Source organism: Protopterus annectens, chromosome 3.part0 (assembly GCF_019279795.1).
Source record: "Protopterus annectens isolate FY-2018-M chromosome 3.part0, PAN1.0, whole genome shotgun sequence".
NCBI lineage: Eukaryota > Metazoa > Chordata > Ceratodontiformes > Protopteridae > Protopterus > Protopterus annectens.
The window spans coordinates 147,508,120-147,526,717 of NC_056731.1; the positions used below are offsets into that span (position 1 = coordinate 147,508,120).

Consider the following 18,598-nt stretch of genomic DNA (forward strand, 5'->3'; position numbering starts at 1 on the left):
TTAGTCTGTTGTGGTGATAGTGTCATATGTGGGTCTGTTATGGGGATTTCTAGCTTCCAGAGAATCTCCTAACCTACAGCTGCCATCATGAGATGGTTGAAACCCTTGTGTGAAGCACTTCACCCATCCTCAGCTTGTGGAGTTCTTGGCACACTTGGTCCTGTTTAATGTGCCTGTTAACTTCTCCCCAGCCAGTGCTGTTGGTGGCAGTTATTGGTGTGAGGCTGGAAATTATGCTGTCTTGACATCTGTCCTTGCTGCTGGCACCAGTGTCAAATGCTGGATTGTCAGTGTTGATGCCACTCTTCTGGAGTGATTCTGGCATGGTGTCAAATCACTTCAACTTGTTGGTGCAAGGACTGGGTGCTGGACAGTCTTACTTCCAAGGTCTACTGCTAGTTGTTGGGATTGGGGCAGGATCTTGGCCCTCAGACCTGTAGCTTATTCCCCAGTACGTTCGGTATTTGTCCTACAGGTCTTTATTGTGACATGCTGCAAGGAGGGTCTCTTGTGCATTGCACACTTCCAGTCGCAAGGAAGTAAAACATGTATTTCAAACTGCATATGTGAAAACCAGTACTGCATCTAAATGACTGTTCTCTGGTCCCCAATGTTTATTAAATGCCTAAGCCTGACACTTTGGCAGCTGCCTTTTTGGAGACGCCTATTAACCAAATCTCCATACAGAATGCAGGTATAGGCATCCTATTGTGAGCACTGCTGCAGTCTGTATTGGACACTTCAGCAGCATTACAACCACATGTTCTGGAGTTTTGAAGTTCATCCAGACCTGTGGGTATTTCCATGTGCTTGCTCATATGACTTGTGTTAAGAGAAGGCAAAGAATCACTGTGTTTTGCATGGTCATGGTAGTCGCTCCCTGACTGAGGAATAACTGCTTTTGGCTTCTTGACCATTATGTAATTTTGTACTAATTCAGATAGTGTGGAGACCTCCATCCCATTTTGTAATTACCAGTTCTGCATGGTAGAAGCTTTCTCTTGGCTAACTGCTCCTACATCTCAGGCTGTTGGGAAGCAAGGTCGACTTGAGTCGACTCTTGACTGTTAAATCTCCTTCACTGGGTCTTCTGCACCTAGGTCATGTTTGTGTTTTTTTTTTTTTTTTTTTTTAATATATAAAAATGTTGCAGACTGAATCAATGTGTTGCAGCAAATGCATACAAGTATCACGTTTCAGTACATCTGAAGTAGTTAGTCGGCAACCTTTGGGAATCGGATCAGAGCTGGCAATCTTTCATAGCTTAGATCTGAACTCCTAGCTCCTCCCCTTCACCCATAATCCCCTGCCAACCCTGACCCCAGCTTTAGTTTGCCACGCTTGTCAGCAGCTAGGTTTTTGAGCTCCTGGTGTCGTAGGATTTTGAGTTTTTTTAATTTTTTTTATTATCCCTTAAGTGTACGAGTGTATGTTGTGGTAAGGTTACCTTTTAGTTAAACTTGCCCTCCCTCCCCCTTCGCTGGTCGTAGCTTCTGTGTGTTTGGGGCCTAACAAGTGGGTTTTTCTTATGTCTGAGGCCCCAAAACCCATCTTTTCCAAGTGCAGAGTGTGGCCATAAGCTCTCCCCAGTGGATGGCCACACTGTGTGCGGTGCCTTGGGGTTGAACACCTTTTTCCTCTGGGTGTTCCATCTGCACAGCGTTCAACCCCAGGGCACTGAAGGACCGGAGGTTGAAGCTGATCCTAGCGGGACTTTTGCCCCTGGATTTGGCTTTGGCCTCCAGTGCTTCTGTGACCTCCTCCCCAGCTTCAGTGGCCACTCCTGCCTCTCCCTCCGGTTGGGACTCAACTCCCACTGCAGCTCCAGAGGAGAGGGAGGCCAGGAAAGAAAAGGGGGGAGAAGCACCACAAGCAGCGGGCCGAGGCCTCCACTTTGGGCCCCCCCCCCCACTAAGTGGTCTTCTCCCTCCTAGTCTCCCCCTTCTCGGATCTGGTCTCCATGCTTCTCACCGGGCTCTGAGGAGGAGACTGGTCTCCCCCTTCTCTGATCCGGTCTCCATGCTTCTCACCGGGCCCTGAGGAGGAGACGACCCATGCTTCTCACCGGGCCCTGAGGAGGAGACTACCCAATCTCCATCGAGGTGGCATTCCCGGCCAGCCTCTGGCCTCGGTGAGATTGACTCTTAGCCTTTCCGGCACAGATTTGGACCGGATGATGCAAAGGTTTCTCCAGGCCGAACTACAGATGGGAGTACTCCTGCGCCTCCTCCGTGGGGGAGCTAGACTCCTTTCTTTGCCCCGATGGCTCCTTCTCCGACCCGCTTCCCGGGTTTGGAGCAGAGCAGCCTTGGTGCCGGCAGTGGGTTGGCACCAACAGTATCGGGTACTTAAGTGCTGAGACTTCCCTCAAGCCTGTCTGGTCCGTTTTTGTTGGATCCGGGCTTTCGGAGCCGTGGGCTGAGGGTTGGATCTGAGGGAATCTGTGTCTTGGCTCCATCTAGGTCGGAGCACACTGGTCCATCGGATCCGAGCAAGGGTCTGCTCTTGGATCCCAGAGAGGCTCTCCCTCGGTTTTCGATGTGGAGAGGGCACTGTCGAGTGCTTCAGGACCCGGTCCTTGCTTTGGCTCTGCCACACTCCCTGTGTTGGGTCCGGCTTCCATCACCCGACCCCAGGGACAGCCTGCTTCGATGTCCCAGGTCGTTCCCTTGGAACAGGATGTGGCTGGTGAGATGTCCTCTGACAGCCCCCCCCCCCCGAGGACATCCCTCACAAGCAGAAGTGCAAGAGGAGGCATGTGGAAGAGTCCTTGACTGATTTTTGGATGAAGGGGAAGGCTCCCCTAGGTCACCCCCGAGGAGGTCTCCTTCGGAGACATCATGGAAATGCTCAGGATAAGAGGGGGGTGGTCTGCCCCCAAGGCTTCCTCCTCCTGTTCTTGGAGGCATTCGAAGCAGGCCCATCTACCTCTTGGGTGTCCCCTCCACCCAGCCCCTTAGTGGACCTTATCACTAGGGTGTGGAAGGAGCCAGACACTGTGGAGCTAGTCCCCAAATGCCCAGGCAAGATCCTTAGTCTGCCCTCAGAGGTCCCATTGGAGCAAGGGTCCCCTGTAGATGCCATGTTGGTGGCGGCGGCCACCTGTTTAGGGAAGCAGGCTTTTAGTTCAGTGACCTTCTCAGTGAGGTCTCTGAACTACATGGCACATGTTGTTCGACTGTAGCGGGACCTTATCAAAGAGTATGCTGTGTCGCCCCCAGAGTCCAAACGGTTGTACTCCACTCGGGTCCATATCCAACACCTCTATGCGGCTGTCCCACACCACAGAGGGAGCCGCTAGAGCTAGTGGAGCAGGCCTCATGCGACGTCAGGCCTGGCTCTGGCATTGTGATTTCATGGAACCCTTCAAGGTGTCATTTGCAAATGCCCTTTTTGATGGTTCTGCCCTGTTTGGCAAGACCGTTCATGAGCGAAAAGGACTGGAAGGCTGCTGTCAGTCTGCTTCTCTGCTCCCCAGAGGTCCTTCTCCAAGAACCAAAAGGGACAGAAGATGTGGTTCCGGAAGTCGCAACAATCCCAGTCTGCTCCGGATTCCCAGTCCTTCCATGGCAGAGGACAGGGTGGACACTGCCCTAGAGGTAGAGGGGGCCTGAGGAATGGTGGGTCCAGAGAAGCTTTCTCTGACAGACCCACCCAGCGACCCTGAAGGGTTTCCCGACTGCTCCTCTCTGGAGGCAGTCGGGATGTTTTTCAAGGCACCTGGCAGCTTGGGAGTCCATCACAACAGACCGCTGGGTGCTTCGCATCATATCCAGAGGATACCAAATTCCCTTTTCTCACATCCTTCAACCCAAACGTCTCCCCGACGTCCCACCCGATCAGAGGGAGGCTGCAGCTGCAGAAATTTAGCAGCTCTTAGGAAAGAGCCATTCAACACGTACCCCATGGGTGACCTAATTATCTCCCTCCTGAACCTGTCAGTAACCAAAGAAAAGTTTTGGATGGTCACCCTTCAATCCATTCTCCCCCTGTTGCGGGGGAGTGACTGGATGTGCTTGATAGACCTCAAGGATGCGTATTACCACATTTTTTGATGGACAAACTATCCAGGAGGTTTCTCCACTTCCAGCTAGGAGCCAGTCATCAGTTCAGGGTCCTTCCCTTTGGTCTCGCATCAGCCCCCAGGGTGTTCACCAAGGTATTGGCAGTGATAGCGGCCCACCTGAGGCTCCAGGGAATGCAGGTGTTTCCATACCTAGACAACTGGCTCCTGACCGCCCCAAGGAATCTACTCTGCTCAACCAGGAATTACTTTCTCCACCTTGCTCCCCGGCTGGGGATCACCATCAACACGGACAAATCCTTTCTCAACCCGACTCAGGTGATGGACTTTATCGGGGCCAGATTAGACACAAACAACTTACTAGCCTTCTTAACCACCGAGCGACTTCACACCCTGAGGCTACATGTGCAGGCCATTTTACTATCGTCGGCTCCCCCAGTGGGATTGGTCCTGAGGGCACTGGGCTCCATGGCGGCTGCAATTACCCTGCAAGCAGGATGCCCTTTCTCCATGCCCCCTCCACTCACCACAGTGACCACAGATGCCTCTCTCCTCAGGTGGGGGGCATTATGTGGGCAGGACAGTCCTGGCAGACAAGCTAAAGTCTCACCATACTATCTCCTTATGAGTGGTCTCTCAATCCCCAGGTAGCGAAGTGGATATTTCCTGTATGGGGACAACCCTGTTGCGATCTCTTCGCCTCTCCTTCAAACACGAAATGCAACATCTACTTCACTCTAATTCCCCCTGCCGGGGAATTCCCAAGAGATGCTCTGGTGCATGCTTGGCCTCCCGGTCTACTCTTTGCTATTCCCCCTCTACCTCTGATGCTGAAGCTTCTACAGAAAGCCAGTCGGTTGGGGAGCAAAATGATCCTCCTTGCCCCATTCTGGCCTCGTCAAGCTTGGTTCCCTTCCCTCTGGTCTCACCTGGTGAATCCGCCTTGGATTCTAGATCCCCTCCCGGATCTGATTTCCCACCCTTAGGCCTCCCAGTCCAGAACCTGGACAATCTCAATCTTACAGCTTGGTTGCTCCAGTTCAGTCTTAGCTAGGACTCCCGGTATCTCCTCCCCAGTTAAAGCTATCCTAGTAGCAGCACACAAGCTCTCTACTAGGAAAGTCTATAGGAGTAAATGGAGATGTTTCGCTATTTGGGCGGAGCGTCAGAACCTAGACCCTTTCACAGCTCTGTTGCCCACCGTTTTGGATTTCCTTTTGGGGCTTTTTCATCAGGGGGCTAGCTGTTCCACAGTCCAAGTTCAACTAGCAGCTATCTCTCATCATGTGGGACATGAACTGGGTCCATCGATCACCACGAAGTTATGCAATACCTTTCTGAAGGGCACCTTCCTACTCAGACCTCCAATAAAGGAAGTAGTGCCTCCCTGGGATTTGATTTTAGTACTTCAGGCCTTGACAGCTCCCCCCTTTGAACCTGCAGCTTCAGCTGATCTCAAACATTTGTCATGGAAAACAGCCTTTCTCGTCACTATTACTTAAGCTAGGAGGGTTTCTGAACTTCAAGCCCTATATGCAAAACCTTACTTGACCTCCCATAAGGATAGGTTTTACCTCGGGACCAATCCCTCATTCCTTACTAAGATTGCTTCAGAGGCAAATATTAACCAATCCATTAATCTGCTGGTTTTCTTTCCTGAATACCAGAACAAAGGAGAATACAAACTACATTCTTTAGATGTGCATAAACAGCTGTGTTTTTACATTCATAGACCATCCGACCAGTTCGTCTCCTTTACCAAATTTAACTTGGGTAAATCTGTGTCGAAGGTCACCTTGTCGGATTTCACAATACATCCTTTTGGCTTATGAAAGTTCTTGCAGGCCTGCACCTCTGAGTCCGTGCCCACTCTACTCTGTCCATGTTTACTTCTGCTGCCTTTCGGTCTAGAGTACCCCTGGATGATATTTGCTCAGCAGCCACTTGGGCCTCACCTCATACCTTCATCAACCATTATAAATTGGATATTATCTCTAGAGGGAGAGCATCCTTTGGCTCTGCAGTGCTCTGGAACATCTTTCCATGAAGGCTGCCCAAGGTACAGGTAGCTGGGGACTCTGTCCCAAAGGTTGCTGGCAAATGAAGTTAACTACAGATTAAGAAGTTATGTACTCGCCATAACATTCCATCTGAGTAGGTAGACTTCATTTGTCTACAGCCGTCCCACCCTCCTTCCCCCTGACCTTCGGATGTCATTTGGCTTTTTACCTTTTAAGGTAGGTAGTTTTCCTTTTTCAGCCTTATTGGTTATGGACAAACTTGATCTGAGGTCAGTCAGGGTTGGCAGGGGATTATGGGTGAAGGGGAGGTGCTAGGAGCTCAGATCTAAGCTATGAAAGATTGCCGGCTCTGATCAGATTCCCAAAGGTTGCAGACAAATGGAAGTCTACCTACTCGGATGGAACGTTATGGTGAGTACATAACTTCTTATTTTTGGGATCTGCCTAAACTCATTAGAAAGTTGCTGTTTTGGCACTCTGGCTTGAAAGCTGCCCTGGATATGAGAGGCTGCCGCAAGGCTTGCATAGGGCAGTTGCAACTTCCACCACTCATCACTAGTCCCAAGCTGTCCATGAATTCTACAGTCTCGCCAATCCATACTTTGGGAACAAAGTATGGGAAGTTGCACTGACTTTGACTAGTTTCAGGAGTAGCCAGCAATTGGTTGCCCACCTCTTGTAGGACATATAGAGGCCCACATTTCCTTTGGGATACAGGAGGGGTTGCATCTTGGTGTGAAATTACTTGGTGTATCTTGCAGCCACTAATTGAGTGCTTTCAGACCACTTCTCTTAAATCATTAAATGGTTGTAAAAGAGAAGGGTGCTACTTGGTCTGCAGCATGTGGATTTGGCCTGTTTGGTAATTGTAAAATGCTGTACCTAGCAAGCTAACATGAGTTTGAGCTGTTCAACTTCTCCAGTATCACCCCCATCCTGGTACATATGTCTTATGGGGGTCCATATTGGCCCTGGGTCACTCAGAATTCTCCATGCTACTAATGTTAAATCATCTTTCACCTATGTTACTCCCTCATAACCCCACATATTCATGCAGGACATGTCTGTTATGAAGTTGAGGCATTACATAAGACAACTGTGTCTAAAAGGTTTTGGAATGGCTGTTAAATGTGTTTGTCTGTGCCTTCACCTTCTACAGGGAATGTCTACACTTTTAAAAACATGGTAAAGAATATGCAGTGCTTGGTCTTTACTTTTGCAATGCATATGTAGCTTTGTCGGCTGTTTCTGGAGCTACTCTGTAAGTCTCCCCAAGGACTCCATGAAGGATTGTCTGCAAGTCCATAATGCTGTTGCAGAAGATGGGCCTATATCAGATTTGAAAACTGCCATAACTAAGGAAGAGTAAGTCTGTTCTTGCATCCCCTACCAATCATTCCAACAGCTACATCTCCTGCAAATGTTTGGGAGAGAAGCCGGGTGCCACTGCATTATGGGATACTGGAAAATGCAAGTTGCCTTCTGAAGGTCTTCCTTGCAGAATGCAATTCTCCCAGCTGCTCCTGGAATGGGGTAGACCTGCTGCATCTAAAATATGGACTTGTGGATATGCATATGCTCCATAGTGTAGTACACTATGGAATGAGGTCCTTGACATTACTGGAAAAATTAGCCTGTCTTGCATAGTTCTGTGCTCTGCTTAACAGCAGTTCATTTTATTGCTTCCAGTCAGTCCAGAACTCTTGCATGTGTTCCTGGAAGATAATATTGCGGCCCAGTCCTCTCCAACTGTGGGGTAACTTTACTTCATTTGTGGTTAGACTTGCTGATGGGTTCTCAATCACACAACTTGGGTTGTCATTTTGGGTTAACACCTTGTATGTTATGCGGAAGTTGCTAATGTATCTAGAGTTTCTTTGCCACTTTCTCCAGTGGTGCTACTTGTACAAACATCAGCTGTATTGTTACAGGACCACACTGGTTATGTGCACTACTGTTCCAGTCTGAGTTAGGAAGAGATGCAAATTTTCCAGTAGAATCTTTTCTTCTTTTGGATTTTAATGAGCTTAACTTGCCACTTTGTAAAGCCATTTCCTTGCCACCTAGGATTATTCCTTTATTGCCTCTGCCAGTTGTAGATCATTGGGTTGTCTCAAGGGGCTTGGTTTATTGTATGACCTACTGCTGCTGCCCCCCAAATGCAGTGAGGTGCAGGCCAGGGTGGGAGGGAAATGTGTGCAGGTGGTATCGCCCTGCCACCACAGCAGCTCAGCCAGGCCCACCTCCCACTTTTTGGACCGCTCCAGTGACTTCTCTGCCTCCTAAGGATTACTGCAGATGCCCATGTACTACCCTCTCCCTGGATTAGTGCCCATCTCTCCTGCCAGTCATCTGAGCTAATAACTTGGTTGAAAGCTTTCTGTCTCTTCCTCGAGTGGTGGCAACTTGCCACTTTAATGCACCTCCCCTCCCCTCCCTTTTTGACTAGCCAAAATCTTAGAATGAAAGACCTTGTGTTTTGCACACGTTTTCTAATATGATCAGAATCCAGTCCATTTTACTTGCACCCCTTCATGGTTTGTTATGGTGTCATTCTCTTGGTTTGTTATGGTGTCATTCTCTTGGTTTGTTATGGTGTCATTCTCTTGGTTTGTTATGGTGTCATTCTCTTGGTTCTGACAGCTTTCTGCCATACTCATAACCCATATGTTTTTATCTCTGATTTTTTCAGAACTGCGGTGTTCCTTTTGTGTGGGAGATGTAGTTGGAATGATTCTCCTTGCTAGAAGCAAGGAAGGTGGGTAGGGGATGCAAGAACGTACTGCTTATTGGCTGTGGTCACTTCAGATTTGAAACTCGTATAATTCTGGGGGGGGGGGTGGTACAGGGAGAAGCCCCCTGCAAAGTTTTAGTAGTACAGTGTTTTTAGTCGGCACTGCAGGTCCAAGCTATCACTTTGTAGGTTTCACACCACTTATGCTTAACCTGTAACTTCTGTGGTGCTTTATTTGGTATGAACTGGTTCTTGCAGTACTAATTTCTAGGGAATCCTGCCAGGTCTTGCCCTTCCTTGCGTTCCCCTGAGGTATCCAACTTTCAACAGCTGAGGTTGATGGATTTACTCTTGACCTCTGAGTAACCATAATCAGGATGGTAAGCTTCTGCCTATTGCATCCCTAGGGTAAATGGATGCATTCCTATTTAGACAGGGAAGGGTAAATGGATGCATTCCTATTTAGACAGGACACTTCCCAGTACCACTGCACCCCCCCCCACACACATACACACACAATCGGCCAGAGCCAAATTGTTAGCTGGGGTTGTTGTAAATGGACTATCCACTTATCTCAGGAGCTTTAAAACAGGAAGGCACATGGTGGGACCAGCCATATAACCTATTCTCCCTCCCACTGTGCAAAGTTGCATTGCCATCTGGGTTAGTTCTGGGTGAGGCAACCTGGAAAGTCCATTGCAGTGTTTCTTTTTGTATCCTTGGCTTCCCCACCCTACAATAGTGTAGTTTAATCTCTGTGCCTATCCTTGATTGCTAGTCTCCTCTAACTGCTTTTGGTGGGGGGGGGGGGTGTCCATTTCCTGTGGGATCTTGCTGCTCTGAATCTGAACTACCAAGTTCCTCGCTACTCTCTGCTGTTTTTAATCCGCTTCACTTAAGGCATATTACATAACTTCTGTAGTCCAACTTGTTTCATGAGTTTGCTGTGAATTCTGAGTTAGATTTATTTTTCTTTTGTGATGGCCTATCAAACTTCCAACGTTTGGCTGTATTGAGTCACATGAGCTTTATCTGCAGTTTGGAGTTGGGCATTTTATGTAGGTACAAGTAAAAGTTGACGGGCTTTCCTCAAAGAAAACCATGCCTTTTAGGACTTTCAGGAGCAACTCCTTAACTCAGTAACTGCAGAATGAAGGTGCAGAAGTCATTTTTTGTGTGAACTGATCACTTTTTTGTTTTAGATTCTACAGCACTCTTTCTGGGCAGAATGTCCCCTACCCTTGTATTGGCTTAAATTCCTCTAGTATAAACGAGGAGAAGCTAGACCTTGACAATACTAACATCACACTGGTGGAAGCTTGCCCTCAGTACATCCCTCCTGGAGGGATTCATTTTTAATGTTTTCTTTAGGGGGGTGGGGATTGTCTTGGTCATCTTCACTGTGTGGTGTACTGTTTGCATCTCAAACTGGAGTTGCTGTTTTCTGGCATGTGCTTATTTGCTATTGTCCTAGAGATTAACATGGCAAGAGTTGCAGTGGTATAATCCTGATAGGATTTCAAGTTCAAAAGGTCACTACAGTCTTTACTGGCCTACACACTGCAACAATTTGCATGATCTGAATTCTAACTCCTGCCCCCCTGATCTCTACTGCTGCTGTTGCATACCCTGTGCCCATACAGATAACAGTCTATTACAGAGCTGTGCTCCTCTGAAATCGCACCTCTAAAGTAGACCAAAACGGAGTACATAGCTGTCCTACCATCCTTTTCTAAAATATTAGCATTCCCACACACTTGCTCTCTACCACTAAACACTGCTTCCACTACTACTGCTATCCTTTTACTGAAACCAGGATCTTGCCTTTTCTTAGGCATGCCAAAAGCATTTGACACAGCATCATACAAACACCTGCATCAGTAACTAGCTTCCCCTGGATTCTCCCAGTCACTGCTCTTGATTCCACAGCTGTTTCACTGACTACAACTGGGAAATGTGATCTTGCCCCTTCTGTCTGTGTACCTCTGGGATCAGTTCTTGGCCCTTTTACTGGTTCTTTTTACAAATAGCACACTCAAAGCTACCAAGGCTAACTAGTAGGCAAACTGCCACTTGCTTGGCACCAAGCCTTTCACTATACAAGACCAAAGACTCAAGTCCTGGCTAGACTACTAAAGATCTAAGCATAACGCTAAAATATAATGCTTTTACACCTCGCCAGACTTAATATCACCTTGGCAAATACTGTAATTGAGTATTCAGGACAAAGATGATGGGTAAAAACTTCATTCTGTCATTAAGAATGTCCCCAAAGCTAGGCTACTGAACCAAGCCATTGTTTCCTCCTCCAGAAAGTCTTGCTTCTCCCTCAACTTTATGAATCGCCTATCCTGACTAATCTCTAACTTATAATAGTGGTGGGGTTGCAACAAAATAAGTCTGCATCCATCTTGTCAAACAGTTACTTGGCTAGTTTGCAACCAGTTACTGTCCATAAAATGATTCTCAAGCCTTGGTGCAAGAAATCTGGACAAAGGCCCCAAAATGGAGGCAGATTGTAAATGTTGCTCTAAAATTAAGTTGTTGGAATAAGAACTTTGTGTTTGTTTCTGACTTCATATTTAGAAAATCCATTTAGTGGTTTAAGTCCTCTGATTATCCCAGTGATATGCCAGCAAGCCACTAATTTTGAGGTGGATCTTGATAAAGTGTAAGCTATGCCTTCACTACATCTTCTCCACCTAGGAATCTTTGCTCACAATAGGAAATGTCTACCACGTGTAACAGTGCAGTTGACTCCCTTTACTTGGCCTGTATTGTTATGCAAGTGGGGTGACTTCCAGTGGCTAAAATCATTGTAGTGAAACTTGAGTACAACCTGAAACTCCTAACTTTGTGTGGTATATTAATTTGGGACTACTTTTGGAAACTTGTTTCAAAACTTTCAACTTCATATGGTAGACACCTTGACATTGGATTTTTTAAACTTTGAACAGTTTAAATATTGCTGTGCAGTGCGGAACAGGAAACTTGTACTCTTCATTGTAGTGCAATCTCAGTTTGAGGTTTATGCCCTGCACCTCCAAGTTCGAAGTTTGCTACTTTTGAGCTTCCAAAGTAGATGCCCTGCACCTCCAAGTTCGGAGTTTGCTACTTTTGAGCTTCCAAAGTAGATCTGTTTGTAGATGCATTGCATATAGATTCCTAGATGTAGAACTCCTGGGCAACTTCCCCATAGGGACTTTGGGACAGCTTTTAATGGTCTTATGATAGCACTATAAAGATAAATGACACTACTGCTTGAAGATTTCTGAATCTTTAAGTATGATGTGGTCCTAGTATAGGCTTCTACATTAGTAATTTGAAGTTTCTGGTGGCTTCACCTTCATTTCGACTTCAGCCTAGCAGCTCCATCTTGCATAAGCTCTCACCCCCCCCCCCCCCACCACCACCACAAGTGCTTTGCATTTAATGTGCAAGCATATAAAATTACAAAACTGTTAAAGCTTTTGTCCAGAAACAAAGGCTGATAAGTCACTGCCTGATGTGACTTGACGTGAGCTGTTCACTTCAGACCTTTCACAGTGCTCCCTTGACTCACCAGGTTCACTTCAAACCTTTCACAGGGCTCCCTTGCCTCATCAATTTTGCTGCTTCAGAAGCTTTCTGCCATGGAATAATTGCTTTAAGCTGTCTTCTCACAAAGGTTCTGTTTATGAAATTGCTTTCCCCTAGGTATCTTAAATCAAGCTAAAGATACAATTATGGCATGGATGTAGCGCTGTCTGCCATAGTTGGTTGCAGGGAATTCCTTGACACATGATTGACTTGTAGTGATGTCCCTTAGTTAAGCACCTTACTCTGGTTGTGGCTCCAATTGATTCCTTTTCATGCTGTACACTTCCAGCTCAGACTTTGCATTGGAACCAGTAAAGTTAAGTAGAACCAATGGTGGTCGTCAGAGTAGTAAGTGAGCTGGCAAGGACCAGCTTTGGAACTGGTACTTCAGCAGGCTCTGGTCCAGCATTAAAAGGTTGAATAGCAACTGAATAAGGCTGGTAATTCTGTAGGTAAATTTGGGTTGAAAGTCTTCCTTAGAAATGGATCTTGACTGCTACATTGTTTAGGGATCTTGACTGCTACATTGTTTAGGGGGGGTTTCTGTTTGCATAGGGGCCTTTAGAAAGCTTGCAGTTTAATTTCACAATTCTGGGTGCCATATCCTTAACTCTTAGAATAAGAATTCTCGCATGATTGAACCAGTTTCAAAAAGACACATCCTTTTAACTCCTAGGGGTTGGAGGCCTTGCCTGTAAAGCAGGATAGCAACTTCAGTGGTGGATGGGTGTCGAGGCTATCTGCACCAGATTTGCTCTCTTGTAAGGTGAGAGGGAAACTTGCAGGTGGTGGTTTGTCCAGATATTTTGAGGTTTAGCATTAAGGTCCTGGGACCAAGGACCATCCTGATTTGGTCCTGGGACCAAGGACCATCCTGATTAGCTTTGCACTAGACTGACTTAATGAATTTATCTCCTTTGACAGTGGTAGTTTATAGTGGGACTTGATCACTATGTTGAAAACCTAAGGAAGCTTATTCATGTGTTTTGTTGGTAGGAAATCTTGAGGATAGGCCAGTTTCCTAACAGAACTTTTGACCCGTAAATAGAGACTCAAATTTGTTGCGGGGGGGGGGGGGGGGTTACAGCATCAGCTGAGTAAACTACTGGAAATGTCTTCCATGATGGGTATACACCTTTTCATCACAAGGGTCATTGTCCAAACACGTAGCCCCAATTTCTGGGAGTATTCTAAAGCAGATGCTACATCTGAACTTGTAAAGCATTTGTTTGACTGTAAACTCCAGCATTGTGCACTGCATGTGATACCCAGGCTGTCTTTTTTTTAGAACCATTTTTATGAAGGGAATCCTGTCCTTTAGGATTTACTTGTCTTGCTGCAACTCCTGCAGCAAATTTGAAGTTCAGTGTTTGAACTGGGCAAGAGTAGGGCAGTTGCACAGTGTACTGTAGTTCTTTCACCTGTTGCACAATTGGTGTACAGCTTTAGTTGTGTGCTTTCTGCATATTTCATATACTGCACAGTTCTAACACCGGTAGTATTCTTCGGATTATGGTTGCTGTAGTATATAGTTTCACTTGTGCTCTGAGATTGGAAGAGCTTCTCCCTATCAAAACCAGATTTTCAAAGTGCAAATAGAACAATGGCAGAGTAGTAAGTGTACTCCTTGCTCTGCTTCTTGGATGAAGTTCTTGGGTGGTTTTTCGCCTTGCGTGTTTAATGCATTTAGTACCTGGATGAACATAATGCTTCTTGGATGAAGTTCTTGGGTGGTTTTTCACCTTGCGTGTTTAATGCATTTAGTACCTGGATGAACATATTAAATTATTTTTGTATGCAATTCTTCTGATTTTTAATGTGTGAGCTTGAGGTAGATGCAGATGGTCAGCTGTACAGATATGTAGACAGTGTGCATCTTTGTTCAGCCGATAGCAAAGCAACTTGTCGACTAAGTGTAACCCCAGTTAACAGCAAGGTTTTTCAGGGGTTGATTCAGGTTATCAGAAGGGCACTAGTAGAACACTAATGGGATTTTATTGCACTCTGCTCTTGCTCACTTTTTTTTTTTTAATTTCTGAAGCTTAATGTTTATTCTAAGGACATGCTGATCATCCTGGCAAAGATGTTGCAAGTGAGATTGGTAAGGAGAGATGTGCTTCCTAACCTCTGGGGAAGGGATATTCAGACCAGTGTATGTAAAGAGCACTATTTGAACTGGCATTGGCTTACTGGCTTTTAAATGCTTGGGTTCAAGAACTCAAAGCGGTCTTTAGTATTGAGAATGGACATTATGTCCTCTTACTTCACTTATGTATATCACTGAATTTCGACTTTTGCTGAGTTTCTGTTTTTTTTTTTTTTATAGCTACCCACATTTAAACATGGAGACATTGTCCTGAATGAGTCGTTTGGTGCCTGCCTGTATCTGGAGGTAAGTTGCATTTGTGTAAATTTTTAATTTTTTTAGAATGGAAATTTTGTGCAAAATCCATAATGGAGCAACCTGTTCCATGAAGCAGGCTTGTTACTATAAATCCCACAATTCTGATATAAAGTGCCATACGTGGTATTTGGCCCCCTTCTCTTTTGAGGATAGTATGTGGCGTTACTTTGGCTGTCATACCAGTAACGTTGCTTGTTTGGATTGTAATGGCCTTTGGACTGTAATGGAAGTGTTTTTATTGGGGGATGGCTTCTGCTTTGAATTGCATTCTCTGCTTTGTGCATACCTCCTGGCGGTTTCATATTGAAGGTGACTTTTGTAGGCAAGAACTGCATGCCATTTTGACTAGTGGCATGCAGGAGGTGCCAGTAGGTTTGGCTAGAAGGCATTACCATCTTACCACAGACTGCTTGAGGGCAGCACTGCTTGACACTTTGCATTCCACTATTTCGTGTTTAAAGCTTGAAGGATTGTTTGGGAATAGCCAGTCAAGTTCACCTACCAAATATAAAGGAGCAAGAATCTAGTAGAATCCTAGGTCTGGCTCCTAATCCCTTTGAGCAAGGGTACTTTAGTCCTTTTATACAGATATGCCCACTTTTGGCAAATTAGTGGGTTAGCTTGCTTTACAGAACAATATGTTTATAGAATAACCTTGTCTTCAGCTATAGAAGCATTCCTTTACAGCCAGGGTATCTTCCTGTCAGCTGTCTTAAAATTGTTTGGATGACTAGAATAGTAATTTTTCCATCAGCTGGTGGAGTTGGCTCATAGGAGGAACTGATTTTGCTACAGAGTAGTGGCAGCTGTTTGTGCTGAAGCATATGCCTTCCATGCTGACCCTACAGTAGCATTTTGGTTATTACTGAATTGTTATGCCTTAAATGCAGTGCTTGGAGGTTTCATTTAGATTTTCCAAAAAAAGCAAGGCTTTTGACACTGCCATGCAAAAAATGTTAAACTGCACCTAGTTTAAAACTGGCCAAATACTGACCTTGACCCGTATTATGTAAATCCAGCTGGACTTTTATTCCCATTATCACTGCTTACCAAGCAAAGTGCAAGACCGCTGGAATAGACTAAGCACAATAAGATGTTGGCTATTGAGGCTCTTGACTCTGAATACCCTGTGATCCATCTTTGTAGTTGAATATCAGTGTGGTACATGGGGGGGGGGGGGGGGGGCAGATATCTTTGTTTAGGACTAGCAATGTAAGCATGACGTTTAGCTTAACAGCATAGTTTTACTCTGCAGGTAATCTTGCCTTCTGTCACTGCAAAGTGTTGCAGAGAAGCTGGCAGACCTCAGACTGTATCTGGTGGTCTTAAAAAAAAATTGATCCATATGTGGGGAAACTCCTAGAACCTTTTTGCTGTAGCAAAACCCTACTCCATGCAAGGAAGTCTCCAATGATTCCCTTTTTCTTTGGACAAGAATTTTCCTTTTGCTGTGGCAAACCCTGTTCCTGGACTCAATGCAAGGAGGCCTTGAAAGACCTTCCTCTTTTTTTCCTTTGACAGGAATATTCCTGGGTATTTCAGTTCTGCTAGAAAATGATGGTGCCAACAAAACAGCAGCACCCATTCAGGGCTAGTTTCTGTGGTTTTACAGTAGGAGTTGCTATCCTATGACCTTGCGTCTTACTCCTGCCAAGGTTCATTTCAGCATGTTTGCTTGTGGATCCTCTGCGCATTCTCCTTTCAAACCCCTTTTGAAAGGGGTATGAAAGTCTTAGAATTGGTGGCTCTTTGTTTGAGGTCCAGTATTGCTCCATTTGAACTAGCTTATCTGGGCACCTTGAGGTTTTTAATATGGGGGGGGGGGGGACTTTTTGCCTACTGCTCTAACTCCTGTAAGTACAGCATTGGTTGAAAGTTCTTGGGTAGTCCCACCATATTGTGGGGGGGGTCAGTTCCTGTTTAAGCCTTTTAAAATCTTTTAGTCCTGTGCTCTTTCCTGAACCCAAGATTGAGGGGAAAATGTACACTTGGTACCACAGCTGTCTGATCTTCCAGAATTTCTGATCCTTTCATAAGAATGGAACTTGAAAGACCTCTGTCAAAGCACTTTCCAGATGGCGATCTTTTGTTCTTGCTACAGCAAAACCATTCAAGGCAGGATCAGGGCTCCTTCCAGGGCCTTGGTTTAATTTGTCTTTTTTGGAAAGGATTTGACTAGAGCATTCCAGAAGCAAAAACGTGGTCCTATATGCAGACTTTTCCAAGTCTAGGACTGACCCTAGAAAAGCATTTCTCCAGGTGCTCCTGCACACTTCCTTCCACCCCTCCAGGTAGCCTGCACCAAGCTATTTTACTTGTATGTCCCGGATTACTGCAGCAGTGATTTACTATGAGGAACATAGCAGTGCAAGTAAACTTACCTTAACCACACTAATGTTCAAATGATCACTGCTACTGTTGATGCTCTCCATCCGCCCACCAATCCCTCCTGTATCGTTTTATGCTGGGGTGTGGACATCTGTTTTCTAGTAATGCCCTATTTGGGTTTAGCCTGCCTGTCTCAGTTGGCACAAAGCACTTAGACTAATCAGCCAAACATGTTTAGTGTCATCAGCTGAAGCTGTCTAGTTGTGTGGTAGGTGCCCTGGAACTTTACTGTCAGGCTCTTGTATCCTGTGCATGAAAATTCATAAGCTTGGGCTACTGCAGCAGTGGTTGGAACGGTTTACTGTCATAATTCTGAAGTGTATTAGGTCGAATGCTGGTATCTCCAACTCCCAAGTGTGAATGTTTAATTTGGACATTGTCAAAAGTACGTCTCAAATTCGACTCCAAATGGGCTTTATTGGTAGAGGGCGATTTGTACTTCATTGTCTGGTTTGACATGGTCACCATGCAACCTGTTTGCTGCAGTGGTGTCAACCAAATGCACTTTGGAATTATGATAGTAAACCGGTTGGAACATCTAAGTGTGCAGGCAGACTTGACATTTTTAGTGTTCAGATTTGCATGGAGGTGATTGGTGGAAAACTTTGCAGAACAGATAGAATAGCTTAGGGTATATAAACTGCTGTTGCCCATGTGACTGCCACACAACTGCTACCAGGAACACCAGCTAGTTCATAGTTGTGCCCACTGTGGGCCAAGTCCTAGTTATGACTTCTGGTCTTGTCAAAGCATTTGTGAGGAGGCTATGCCACCATAATGTTGTTGCTGTCTGGTCATTGTGACACTGGCCCTGTTAGCATTGCTATACTACTAGGTTTTGAGTTTATTGTGTTTTTGCAGGTATGGCAGCACTCTTGTCAAGCTGTACCAGTCTTCAGGGCCCACTGTCAAGGGAAGACTACTGTACCCACTAAATATCTGAACCCAGTTTCTCAGTACAACAGTGCTGAACCCCAAGCTAGCTTGTGGCCTTCAGGATACCTTTGTAGAAAGGTGTCAACAGTTCTAGTGTAGTGTTTGGCTGTTGTGGCAGCCATAAAAACACATAGCCTAAGCTCTGTGCCATAGCTAGTGACCTCTTCAGGTAAGACTTGGGGTATTTGTACTGACTAGGGGAAATCTGGCATGCACTTCTGTTCATGTCTCTAAACTGTTGGTAAAGAGGTGGCTGGAAGTAGTTGCACAACAGAGGAGAATCTGGTAGTGGTATAGATCTTTGCTACAGAGTATTGACTGAGGTAGGGATAATGTCATGTTCGTTTGGATTTGAAAGCCAAAAAAAAGAGCTGTATGTGTGAAATTGCAGAGATGCAAATAAGATTTGAGTGCATCTTCGCAAAAGTCCTTGCAGTGTCTGACATGTTTTGTTGCTGCAGCAGGCGAGGAATCTGTTATTGGCAGTTGCAACAGAACAAGTCTTTATAGAA

The 18,598-nt window shown here is 45.7% G+C and overlaps 1 protein-coding gene across 1 annotated transcript in view; it reads left to right on the forward strand.

The window, feature by feature from the left end:
• LOC122796287 (glutathione S-transferase A-like) overlaps positions 1-18,598 on the forward strand; it is a gene marked incomplete in the record, with an annotated part of 463,645 nt that overhangs the window by 6,996 nt on the left and 438,051 nt on the right. Inside the window, 1 exon segment of the mRNA XM_044064645.1 lies at positions 14,685-14,750. Within this exon segment, the coding sequence (XP_043920580.1) occupies positions 14,685-14,750 (66 nt within the window).